This window comes from Neopsephotus bourkii, unplaced genomic scaffold (genome assembly GCF_033783945.1).
Source record: "Neopsephotus bourkii isolate Nb327-2 ecotype Australia unplaced genomic scaffold, CSIRO-AGI_Nbou_v1 NB_873, whole genome shotgun sequence".
Taxonomy (NCBI): Eukaryota; Metazoa; Chordata; class Aves; order Psittaciformes; family Psittacidae; genus Neopsephotus; species Neopsephotus bourkii.
Genome location: NW_026901367.1, coordinates 3,825,051 through 3,837,579, shown reverse-complemented (window position 1 = coordinate 3,837,579; position 12,529 = coordinate 3,825,051). Strand labels below are relative to the sequence as shown.

The 12,529-nt window shown below is 42.5% G+C and overlaps 1 protein-coding gene across 3 annotated transcripts in view; it reads right to left on the bottom strand.

Annotated features, from left to right (window-relative positions):
- Window positions 1–12,529, bottom strand: part of RIN2 (Ras and Rab interactor 2) — an 84,935-nt gene that overhangs the window by 2,976 nt on the left and 69,430 nt on the right. For all 3 annotated transcript variants that reach the window (XM_061356930.1, XM_061356929.1, XM_061356931.1), the window contains 3 exons: window positions 6,657–6,962; window positions 4,476–4,607; window positions 1,670–1,833 (listed from right to left, as the gene is read on the bottom strand). In XM_061356930.1, the coding sequence (XP_061212914.1) occupies window positions 1,670–1,833; window positions 4,476–4,607; window positions 6,657–6,962 (602 nt within the window). The remainder of the gene's footprint in view (window positions 1–1,669; window positions 1,834–4,475; window positions 4,608–6,656; window positions 6,963–12,529) is intronic.

The following is a 12,529-nucleotide window of genomic DNA, read 5'->3' as shown; positions in this document are numbered from 1 at the left end:
AAAATGTCTGTAACTCGTATCAAAGTTATGCAGTATCAGAAAGTTGTATTTAATCATCATCAAAATATGGGGTTTTTTGCTTTTCCATCCTTTTGAGGGAGGGAGGATGAAGGCCTTCCAGGGCCCCAAACCTGACAAGGCTGTGAGACTGCATCACAGAAATGCAATGATCACATCCTGGTGAAAAGTGGGAAGGACCAGTTGAGCTGAAGTTGTGTCACATGCTGGTTGGAGGGAAGCTGCTTCATTTCAGGACTGCTGTATATGGAGAAAGCAGACGGAAAACTGTCATTCTGAGCAGTAAGCAAAATGCTTGAATTTGTGCCAAGCATAACCTGGAAGTGGTGTGATCTTACTGATTCAAAGTATCTTACTGATACTCTCTTTTAAAGAGACATAAGAAGCAGCACTGGACACACTTGGTGCCAGCTCTTCCCATGCCCCCCTGCATCTTCCCATATCCAGCTGTTCAGAGTTAGTTTGGTGGAAGTTCATTTGCTGAGGAAGAGAAGATGAAATGGAATACAAGATCCTACTGAAAGAATCTTCCGTCATTTAGTTATCCAGCAGAAATACAAGGTGATGAGTTTCGCCAGAAGCAGTGTAGTGTTCTGCTAGAAAGAGCAAAGACTCAAGCTATTTGAATCTGACACCTAACTACCGGTAAGCACAATATAAAATGGATCACAGTAAGATGGACTAGATTTGTGCACTGGCCATAGTCTGGAATTTCTGATAATCAGTTCTCCTTTTCCAAAGAAGAAGAAGAAGAAGTTCTCCCAGGTCATTCCTGTTCAGTGTTGTGCTGTAGTTGCTTGCATGGACACTGATAAAGCAGAATGAGCCCCAACTGAAAGGCTTCATAATCTGATGATGACCCCACACCTTCATTTCTCAAGCTTTTAACTACATCATATCTAATTGATGGTTGTCATTAGCCTCTGTCAGCTTTGCTCTGTGGTATGAACTGTAAACAACTGAACACAAGAGTAAATCCTTTCTTCTCAATTTCAACATCCTCCTTGCTTCAGTCCACAAGCTGGTGCATCTGAACAGACAGTGAACAGCATACTAATGAAAGACATGCAGGCCTGGTTTTAAGAGATGAAGCAATCCCAACTGTTTTGCTATTCTTCAGTTGAAGTTATTGCCCTACTCTGAAAGGGCAGTAGGAAAAATGGAGGAGAGGAAAAAAAAAACACAAACACAAACAAACATGAAGACATGCACTGTATAGAACTCCTTGCTTAAACTTTAAAACTGTAGGCAAGCTTTTCTCCCACCTCTCCTCTCTATTACCTGCTGTATGCCACCATTAGCTACTGGGAAGTTGTGCTGATTTCCGCCACTGGAAATCTGGATTTGTTCTTTTTTAACAGTAATGCATACAAAGAAGCTGAATCTAAGATATGATTCAGTTTATCTCACTCTGCATGACTTAAATAGAAGGGAGAGTGGGAAAGCCTCATTATTTAGTGTTTTCTTCAGGCATTCATGATCAAGATCTATTATAATAAAGTGCCAAGCCTTAAAAACCAAAGAAAATTTGCCAGCCATATTCTCAGTAGTGCTTCACTCCACTTGGAGCCCCAAAGGATTCATACCTCTCAAATGGGGATTTCCAACAAAACCATCATTCCGTGGTTTTTAATTCAGCCCTAAGCTCTACCTGAAAATCATCAACTGAAGGTATCGTCCTGTTAGTTGTCCTCCTCTTGTGCCATTGCCGAAGAGTATCTCTGGCTTCTGAACTTAGCAGTTGGGCAGCTTGTTCTTCCTGGAAGTTCTTGATCAGTGAAAGTGCTCCATAAGCGCTTGTCAAATAATAGCCTCCTGAGAAGGACAGAAAGGGAAAAACTTCTCAGAGTGGTCACAAAACCCCTGCTAGCTCTGACTGGTCAGTCAGAAGCACAGCTATTTCTTTATACACACCCACACATACATTACTCAAAGTCCTGTGCTCTATTGCCAAAACACTTTTATGTCAAAAAGCCCAGCTCACTGGCTTGCAAGACACTGGATGGCGTGTTCTAGGCTGCTAAGACATGCAGTGACTGCTCCATATTATCAAGTGGTGCAATAGTATCTAACTCTCAGTCCACTAGTGCTGGGACAGCTGGTTACTTAAATGAGTGGCGTCACTCCCTTACTCCTGAGTATTGTTACAAAGTTGAAACATGAGTTTTCTTCAAGAAAAAAACTTCCAAGCACTAATTTGTTTCCTTCCCAAACTTCAAGTGGGGATGAAATAAACATGGCTGTTTAAACAAGGTTAAGACAATCTACCGCTGCTCAGGAAGTTAAAAGGAACCAGCTTTAGTAGAAATAAAGCAACAATAATGTATTATTTGTACCTTGGAAGTATTCTAAAGAGTGTCCCTTTTTTAAAAAAAAAAGGAAGACTATGCTTGTCACCTTTTTAGTGTTCCCCATAATGTCCAACTAGTTCAGGAGGTGACACGTACAGTCCTCCGTACTTCACCTTTATTATATGATGGAGAATAAATTAAAGTCACAACAGAGTTACCCATGTACAAAAGAAGCTGCAGGTCACAAAGGAAAAGGAGTCTCAACAGGAGGTAATAGTCCTCAACAACCAGGAGAAACAAGAGACATGCTGTCATTTGTTTCTCTCACTCTTTTTAAAGTAAACTATTTGAGTGGCAATGTCCAATTAAGAGGCAGCACAATCTATTCATGGAGTTATTCAAAGATGCATTCTACGCTCACAGTAGAATTGTTTGTATTACTGGTGGTATCTTCCAGGCCTTTAGCTCTGCAACAAGTTCAATACATAAAATACATGCAAGACCGATGAGACACACAGGACAATACATTACATTTGATCTGCACAACCCCAAACCACTAAACAATTTTTACTGCACAGTATAGATCAGCTGCTGCCAAAGATAGGTCCAGCCAATAGACAGACTTCTTTTGCTGCATTAAAACCAACATGACTTAATAATTCAGTAAATGTTTCTGCCCTTCAAGCACATTAATGATCTCCAGCTTCCATCTCAACTATTTTCCTAAGATTCCCAAGCAACACACCAGAGATGCTCTGTACACAAAACAGACTAGTGCCAAATTGGAGGAGTCCTGGCAGTTCTCTCGTGCATGCCAACACGTGAAAGGATACGGCAATTTCAGCAAGCCCTACATTCATCCACAGGCAGGACATGAACAGATGCAGAATGCGCATCTGTAAGTTTTCTGAAGGATGGGGCAAGAGACAACTTTGGTTGTCCACTGCAATAAGGTTGCCAATTAGACCTGATACTGGTGATTTCTTGTGTGGGAAACACTCACTGGGGATGTGCTTAGGTTGCTGTTCTTACTGTGTTTATGGTGGAGAAGCATCTAGACCCCCTTTGTTAGTGGCCTTCATTTTGCTGAGCTGTACATAGAATCATAGAATAGTTAGGGTTGGAAAGGACCTTAAGATCATCAAGTTCCAACCCCCCTCCCATGGGCAGGGACATCTCGCTCTAAACCGTATCACCCAAGGCCTCATCCAACCTGGCCTTGAACACTGCCAGGGATGGAGCATTCACAACCTCCTTGGGCAACCCATTCCAGTGCCCCACCACCCTAACAGGAAAGAATTTCCTCCTTATATCCAACCTAAACTTCCCCTGTTTAAGTTTTAACCCATTACCCCTTGTCCTATCACTACAGTCCCTAATGAAGAATCCCTCCCCAGAATCCCTATAGGCCCCCTTCAGATACTGGAAGGCTGCTATGAGGTCTCCACGCAGCCTTCTCTTCTCCAGGCTCAACAGCCCCAACTTTCTCAGCCTATCTTCATATGGGAAGTGCTCCAGTCCCCTGATCATCCTCGTGGCCTCCTCTGGACTTGTTCCAACAGTTCCATGTCCTTTTTATGTTGAGGACACCAGAACTGCACACAATACTCCAGGAGAGGTCTCATGAGAGCGGAATAAAGGGGCAGGTTCACCTCCTTCGACCTGCTGGTCACGCCTCTTTGTTAAAAAAAACCACCTTGAAAACAGAAAGAAGGGAGATATCCTGGCCTCTACTGGACTTCAGCCATCGTTCAAGAGTGCGTTAGGAAACATATTCCTAGGGCTCATAAAAATACTTTGTGAGAAGGAAATAGTGGGAAGAAGCAATCACTAAAGGGTTCAATATTCTCAAAAGCACTTTCCCCATAGGGGCAGAGAATTCCCCCAGAAAGTTTTAGAACACACCTAAACCAAGTCCCATTACTTGTCTCACAGTTTAACTGCATGCTGTGGCTCTATAAGTACTCTCAGGATATTTTCATGCACAGAAGATAACCACGTTTAGCACCTTCACAGTGTATGTGTTTGCTTGTTGTCATGATGCCTCTATTTTAGACTCCCTTTGAAAGGATTTCTACTCAAGGTTAATAGCAACTGTGCTATGAGGAAGAATTCCCCCTTCCCTAGTCCTTCACTCAATTCTAATAAATATAAATAAATTATTACCTTCTCCATGCAGCAAAGATGGATCCAGCAATTCCATCATATATTCAATTTCAGTATCCAGTTCCAGCATATCACACTGGGCTAGTACATATGTCAACACAGGCAAGAAATCATCAGCTCCATACAGCCTCCCTGGGTTGAAGGGAACACAGACAGTGACAGACAAACCATAACCTTTTACCTCTTTCAGTGTTTGAAAGGAAAGCATTACTTTGCCATCTTCATTGACCAGTACGTTTGTATTACTCTAGAGACTCCTGTTACCGATGTGCAGAAAAGAGAACATTTGACATTCACTGGACAGAACTCTAACACCAGCTTCATCTTGTACTTCTAACTAGCACAAATCTGACAAAGCACACCTTGCGGCATGCAAGGGAATTTAAAGACTGGGCTCACCTTGGCATCAGCTCAACTGGTGAACTCATATAATGCCTGTCTGATCTGACCTCCACCTGCACTTCTGTCACTGGCTATTAAGTGTGATGAATAGGCTTCTTTTTTTTTTTCTTTTTTTTTTTTTTTAAACACATGCAGGGATGACATCCACTTTCTGGAAGGATCCAACCACATATACCAGTTTCTAGGTCTGAATCCCAGCAGAAAAACATGAATATAAAAGCCTATTACATTTGACATGAAAACTCAGCTCATTTCTGTGACAGAGCATAGTTAGAAACAGCAGTGACCAAAGCCTCATGTATATTCACAACTAGCCAGTGAATCCTCATCAGCAATGGCAGCACACAGCTGCACACAGGGACTGTGCTGTACCTATGTCTGTCTCACTCCTACCACTTTTACTGCATTTAAACTTTCTGTTTAGAAAATACTATGTGGCCAGATCTCTGGGTCTGTCCAAATTGTGTTCATTGTGTAACTGGTGTGATGGTCCCTTTAAACCATGAAGAGGAGGAACCAACTTAAAACTTTGGTGAAACTCCACATGACTGAGGGGCTAATATCTAAAGTATATAGTAGCTAAGGAGGTATCCTCCAGGTATTATATTACTATCTGGCTGTCAGATACTTGAACAGCTGCTGGGTCAATGCCATGTTTTCTAAATTTCATATGACAAAACAAAACAACCTAAGAACTATTTACCACATCTTAGCCCAAGCCCCCCAGTGAAACAGTTAACTGGCAGCAGCCTCGCAATACTTTTCTTCTGTATGTTGGAATCACCTTACTCAATGAACTAAATGATGTGGATTCCTATATCCATTTTAAACCACAGGATTTTGCACAGAAACAATAAGCTGGGCAGGAGCTTGGATCTGAATCTTGCAAAAGAGCCCTGGGTTCTTCAACCACAAGCTTTCATCATTCATCTCCAATCTCAAAAGAAAGGTGGCATCTTAACCAGCCTTGGACCCAGCTGCATAATCCAGTGCCCACTTAGGAACAAAACTGCCAACCACCTGAAGCAGCTTATATTTGCTTAGGGGAAAAACACCTCCCATAACCACCAGCATTGCTTCATCTCAGCTCCTGACCTGCCACAGCAGTGTATGGCCAGATGTCAGGCAACAGGGCTACACCTATGAATTCATACCATGTGGCACAGCATTTTAATTGTGCCACTGAGTACTCGGCAGGTCTTGACTAGTCTGTAGTTCCATTCCATTATCTGGGTTTCAAGGTCAGGTTGGGATGCTTGCCACATAGATGTTATTTCTGTTCCAAAAACAGGAAAGAAAGTGTCCAAATGAGGACATCCAGAGGCACAGCAAGCCAAAAGTAGGGATCAGAGGGTGCTTTCCTTCACCTATTAACATAGACCCTTTTAGTTGTCATGTTGCATACAACTTACTGAATAACTATGGCTATGGGGTGTTAGCTCTGTTAAAATTTCCAGAAAAATACTAATTTAGTACAGGTGTCAAATTCCAGGCTCACAGGACAACAGCCAACTTCAGAAACCTACAGTTAAACAAAACTGTTTTCTTTTAAACTGCCTCACACCTCTGCTTCTCATTGAATTTGTAAAATGTGCTGCCAGATGTATCAGAGAGGCCAGGAAAGAAGCAGAGAGAAAGAATCCCTCTCAAAAGAGCACGGAGATGCCATGAGAGCTCCAGGATAAGGAGACATATCTGCAGAATCAGGTGATTTCTTTCACCAAAAGACAACGCCAGATTTGGAGTATCAGTGAACTTGAACCATGAGAAGCATCATACCTGAGTTATTCTCCATAACAGTGTAAATCAATTTGCAAACTCGCAGCAGCAGCATGACTTTTTTTTCAGGTGAATACATTTTCTGCATGGTCATGAACTTGACTTTAATCTTTTCAATGTCCACAAAGTCTGGTGTTGGAACAAACACCCCCAGTTCCTGAGGATTCCTCTGCCGCACCAACTGCAGGTTTTCCTTTAGCTGTTTCCAAGAACCATCCGCTGTATGGAACTCTTTCAACATTGCTTCAATATGGCCCTTCAATGGCTTCAGAATGCACTTATGCATGGCCTTCTCCAGGACAACATCTGCAACAGGAAAACAGCTGATGTACTCTTCTAGAGCAGAGCCAATATTAATATAACCATTCCCAAAAGAGACACTGTAGAGCAAAACCTACTTGCTATGGCCTGTTTATTATACAAGCTGAGTTTCCAGATGTTTGTTAACATGAAAACAAAGGCAGAACAGAATCTGTATTTAATTTTCATTTATGGCAATGTGGTAAATACAAAAAGCCTCCACAAAGACAGAGCACAGGCTGTCACAAAAACAAAAACAACCCCCCAACAAAACAAACAAACAAACAAACAAAAAACCAAGAAAAAAACACCCAGGAAAAAAAAAGGCACACTGCAGCCCCAGTTAACTTCGTCTTTTGTTTCCCAGAAGTCTTCGAGTTCGATGTTACTTTTGAGTTTAGACTTTAACTCCCAAACTTAAACGCAGTCAAAACCATAACTTTGTCTGCTTTGGCACGAAAGCCCATTCTTTTTGCATAGTTTCCATCAGAAATTGTAACTCAGCCAAGGTCTCCCAAAACTTGGCTCAGTTTTGTCAAGATCTTTATGAAGTTGGACAGATTATGAGCTTTAAACTATAAATGAAAACCAAGCTGTGTTTGTCCAGCTTCAGATTTCATTATGCAAGCTTATATACAGCTTTGTCATCAAGTTTGAGGTTCTTTGTTTGGCAATAGCGTGCACGTGGCACAGTAAGGACTAACTTAGGCTTATTTTTTTTATTTATTCTTGTTCTAGTTTCTATCAGTCATTCTCCATTTTCAAAGTATGGACCATATCAACAGAGAAAGGTCTTTGCTAAACATTTTCTCTTCAAACCTTGACTTTGTAAGTTAATGTCTTCTCCCACTCAGTGTGTGTGTGTCAATATAGCTTACACTGATAATTAGCTTACATCACTTACTTGTACCACAGCAAACTGCCACCAGCATAAAGGAAACTGGGGACCTTTCAGCCTGGCCAGTGCACTAACACCCAGAGAGTGGGACAGGACCATAGCCTAGCGCAGGCAGATGTACTGAGGGAGCACAGGGCTCAAGAGCAGGATGAAGAGAGACTGGGTCACTGCTACATCACGTGTCTATACAAGCCAGCACTGGACATTCCTGCTACTAGTGGCAACTCATTAATGTGTTATTAAACCTCACGCCCTTTTCAGGTTTGCTGCCTGTTCTTATGTGTTTGCCTTTGACCACAGTACCCATCCTCTCTCTTCACCCCTCTTCTTTTTAATTGCAGACTATTTCTAAGGCTTTTGCTTTACACACACACCACACACCCCACCCCACCCCCAGTTTCATTGCTTTTGCTTTATGCCTTCATTTATTTTATCTTTGTGTTCAGCCATTTTGCCTTTTGGGTCTTCACACCTCTTTCCCATACAAACCAGCTCTTCACACACTCCTCTTTACGGTCCCTTTGTTTCACATGTAGTGTTTACTCTGTGTTTGTCTGACATGCAACTCCAAAATGTCCAACTCTATTGAGAGTTCCCATCTCTTCTATCCCAATTGTGCTGGGGCTTCTGTAGCTCTTCTTGCCAATTCCCCCTCCCAAGACTCTTTAACAGCAAAAGCTGTGTTTGCTTTATTCCAGCATGCTTTAAACACATTTGGGCTCTCTCTCACAGTGGAGAAAGCTGCTGGAAAGGAGAAAGAGTGACTGTGAGGAGCAGCATTTGCTCTCTGACTTTCTGGATTTCCCTATGGCCACCAGAAGCACAACCGGTCTGACACATACTCCTGATGGCCTGTCACACAGTGTGAAGGCTGGATCCAGCCTCCCACCGAACCAGAGCTTCCAGTTAACGTAAGTGGCAACATTTCAAACTGATCCTTACCTATGGTACATGTTAGAGACAGACAATTGCCACTGATAGCACTTCCAAACCCAGTCAGGAAAGCAGAAGCTTCACCCTTCTATGCAGTGACACAAACTGCCTCTCTCCACGATCGAAGCCTTCTTTAGAGCTATGGGGAGGAAATATTTTTCCACTAAGAAGGCAGCAGGCATCTCCCCCATGGATATTGCAGCCTGCAGCATTGCTCGCAGGCACACACAGTTCCTGGCTTGGGGCTGGCCTCACTGATGACACTTTTTTTTTTAACAATTCAGCCTACTTCATTTATTTCTACTGCCTGTTCAGTCTTTTAAATGACAAACCATGAAACACCTCTGCAGTTTGCATTTCAACTGCCTGCTCTCATTGAAGTCAAAATTAAAGCAGTTGGTGCTGCCAAACATCACATGAAGCGAGAGAGCTATCTATCCCCATGAAATTTTAACTCCCACAGGCTTCCACTGGAAGTTCTGCATATGAATTGCTAGTGTCAGCTGTCCTTTGCTTCAATAAAGCTGGGTCACCATCACATTTGGTCACAGGAGGCTCAATAAATTGAGAGAGGATCCTCAGAGCCCCTGGTCTGATGACAGAGCACCTAGCCTGGGATGGGAGATGGGAATATTCAGTATGCTTCCATGACCGATCCCCTACAGGCTCCAGGATGAAGCTGGTTCAGCTGGAGCCTGCCGTACCAGTATGGGGAGAGCTGCAGAAGCAGTCCCTCCCCAAAGGCTACAGGAACCGACTGCTGCTGGGAGGGAAGTTTCATTCCTCCACAGATCCCCAGTCCTCGGCTGGGGCCAGGACTGTTACTTGCAGCCACTTCACTGCTTGGGTAGGGCTGAGTACTGGTTGGCAGGTGGTGAGCAATTGTATTGGGCATCACTTGTGTTTCTTGTTTTGTTTGTTGGGTTGTTTTTTTTCCTTTCCCCTTTTAGTTTTATATTCTCTCCCCTCGTTATTCCCTTTATCATTATTATTATTAGTGGTAGCAGTAGTGGTTTTGTATTATACCTCAGTTACTGGACTGTTCTTATCTCAACCCGTGGGGTTTACACTCTTTCCATTCTCCTCCCCACCCCTCTGGGAGCAGGGGGGAGAAGAAGAGGGGGACTGGGCAAACTACTGCATGCTCTGAGCTACTGGCTGGGCTTAAACTGTGAAACCCTAGGGTAAGTGCGTGCCACTCCCAGTTTCTCATACAGATGAATCACACGGATTTTTACGGCTGTGAGAGGAGTTCTTTCATATTTGCAATTCATCACAGGCTCCAAAAGCAGTGCCTGGAAATTGCCTTGAAATTTACTTGATCACGTTCCACATTTTCTCTGGGAACTTCAATAGATTCGAAGGAGCACAGAGGAAGAGAGCAGCTCAAAGCTGTGCTCAAAGCTGTGCACAGGGCCCAAGAACTTACTGCTGAAGGCTGTTCTTAATAGTTTCTGTGCTGTTAACATGACCGGGTCAGTAAAAATAGGATGGGATATTTCTCAAAGCATCCTTCAGTACTCTTCAGTGACTATATTACAGCTAGCAAGAGACAAGCAAAATAAACGACATTTGGCCCTGGCTCCAAAGAGATACAAACTGCCTTGGCTTGGTAATGGTAGACTGAGAGCACTGTAATTTTAATGCAGCATGTTTGCACAAAACTACCCAGCAAACAAGGAAGTGACAGAGATACAAATCTATGACAGCATTTGGGGGTCTGTTTGCTGCTGTGTAAGAAAAAAGAAAAAAACAACAAAAAACAACACCCCCCAAAAACAAACAAACAAACAAACAACAAAAAAAAAAAACAACAAAAAAAAACCTTTTCTTCTCCCTTATGAATTCTTAGCACAGACACAAGGACCAGAGCTCCGCCTCAAAAAACTGCAGATTCTAGTAAGCTGACAAGGGCAGCAACGGAGCAAGATTGATAAGGACTGGACTTCTTTTGTTTTTTTACTGTCAGTAACAACACCCATACGTATCCTAATTAATATAAAACCTGTGTAAATATTTATATTATAATTAAAACCTGGAAGGACAGCATTTCTTGTGATCTGGGTGTTAGACCAATATTCAGTGTCGCAAGACACCAATAAGCATGTCTGGAATTAGATCATACAATTATTTACCCTTTCTTCTGAACTGCTATTACTGGCCCCTTTCAGAGGAAGGTGTTTCCAGATGTGATTCCACAAAACAATTCCCAGCCAGCAGCAGATTTCACTGCTTAACTTGCCACAAAAAAAAAAAAAACCAAACAAAAAAAAACAAACCAAAAAAGCATAGGACGGGCTCCCAGTCAAATCAGCATCCAAGTTGTGAACTGAGGACCGATCCTTTGCACTAACATCTCTGTAAACTTCCCACATCCAAATCAGCAACTAAAATTCCTGTTTAATTCAGCATGCACAAAGTGCTTAATACGCCCAAACAGGCACTCTTCAGATTTATTTTTAATTGAATATCATTTCAGCTGAGCACCATGTAGTGTTCCTGAAATGACTTTTATAATTAGCCTCTAGCCTCAAAATGGGAACTGGAAATGCTTTGATAAATGAATTGCAAAGGCCAGCCAGCTAGTTTCGTTGTGACTTGTGGAAACACATCTGCATCCTGTGCTGACATGCTGTTTTGTTTTGCTGCTAACCACACAAGTCTGCATCTAGAGAGGACACGTGAGTCATAGCCAGTGTCCTTATGCAGCCTCTTTACAGCCCTTGCTGGCTGAAATCACAGGCGTGCTCTCACCTTCTCCAGGCTGACAGTTCACCTGTTATCAGCTGCTGTTGCACCACTGAGATTACCTTTCAGATTCCAGCCCTGGATTTACAAACTCACTTTCCTATCTACAATGGCCAAACCACTCGTTAGTAAAAGAAGGGCTCAGTAAGAAAGAGACTGACCAAGCCTGGGAACCATCATAAAAAGGCACAGTACTGTGCAAGTAAGATTGCCTGGGCACTGTTTTGGAATACCACAGTGTATTCATGCAGGACACCTGACTATATTGCATTTTCTTTGTTTTGGATTATCCTAATATCTATCATTTTCATATATTGGCAGGACTGATACAAATCTACTTTAAGATAGCTCATGTCAGGATGGCCAAGTGTCCCATTCTTGGTGGATGTTTACAGTGGCACATGATGCGGACAAGAGCATCTCCTCCAAAGCAGCAAGACTTAAAAGTTAAAACCTCACACAACCCACATTCTTTGATAATTTGCACAACCCTGAAAACAGTGGATTGAGGTGGGTGATGGATGGGCAGCAGTGGCAGAAGCTGAGCAACTAGAGAATAAAAGTCTCTTAGGGTAAACCTCCATTTTTGCTAAAAAAGCATACCAATGAATCACAGAAATATCTGTGTTAGGTTTTCTTCGCTTTAATCATGTGTGGCTTAATTAAAACTCATGCTATGCCTGTGTGGCAAAACACGTCTTCTCTTGAAGAAGTAGTACTAAAGGAGCGGGGAATAAGTCACAAAGGAAATCAAAGGGATGGTCAGGAAAGGGAGAATCAAAACCTCTGCTTATGCTCAGTGCTTTTACCAACTGCTTCTTATTTGCCCTATCCCCCACTTATGTAGTGAAAGGAGGAGTGCTCAGGGTCACATTGGTCAGCCTCTATTCAACACGAAAAGACACTAGGATGTACAACAGGATAGGGGGACAGGACACCAAAACAAATGTACAAGCACCTAAAAAGTAACACAGTGCTAAAAACCAGCCAACAT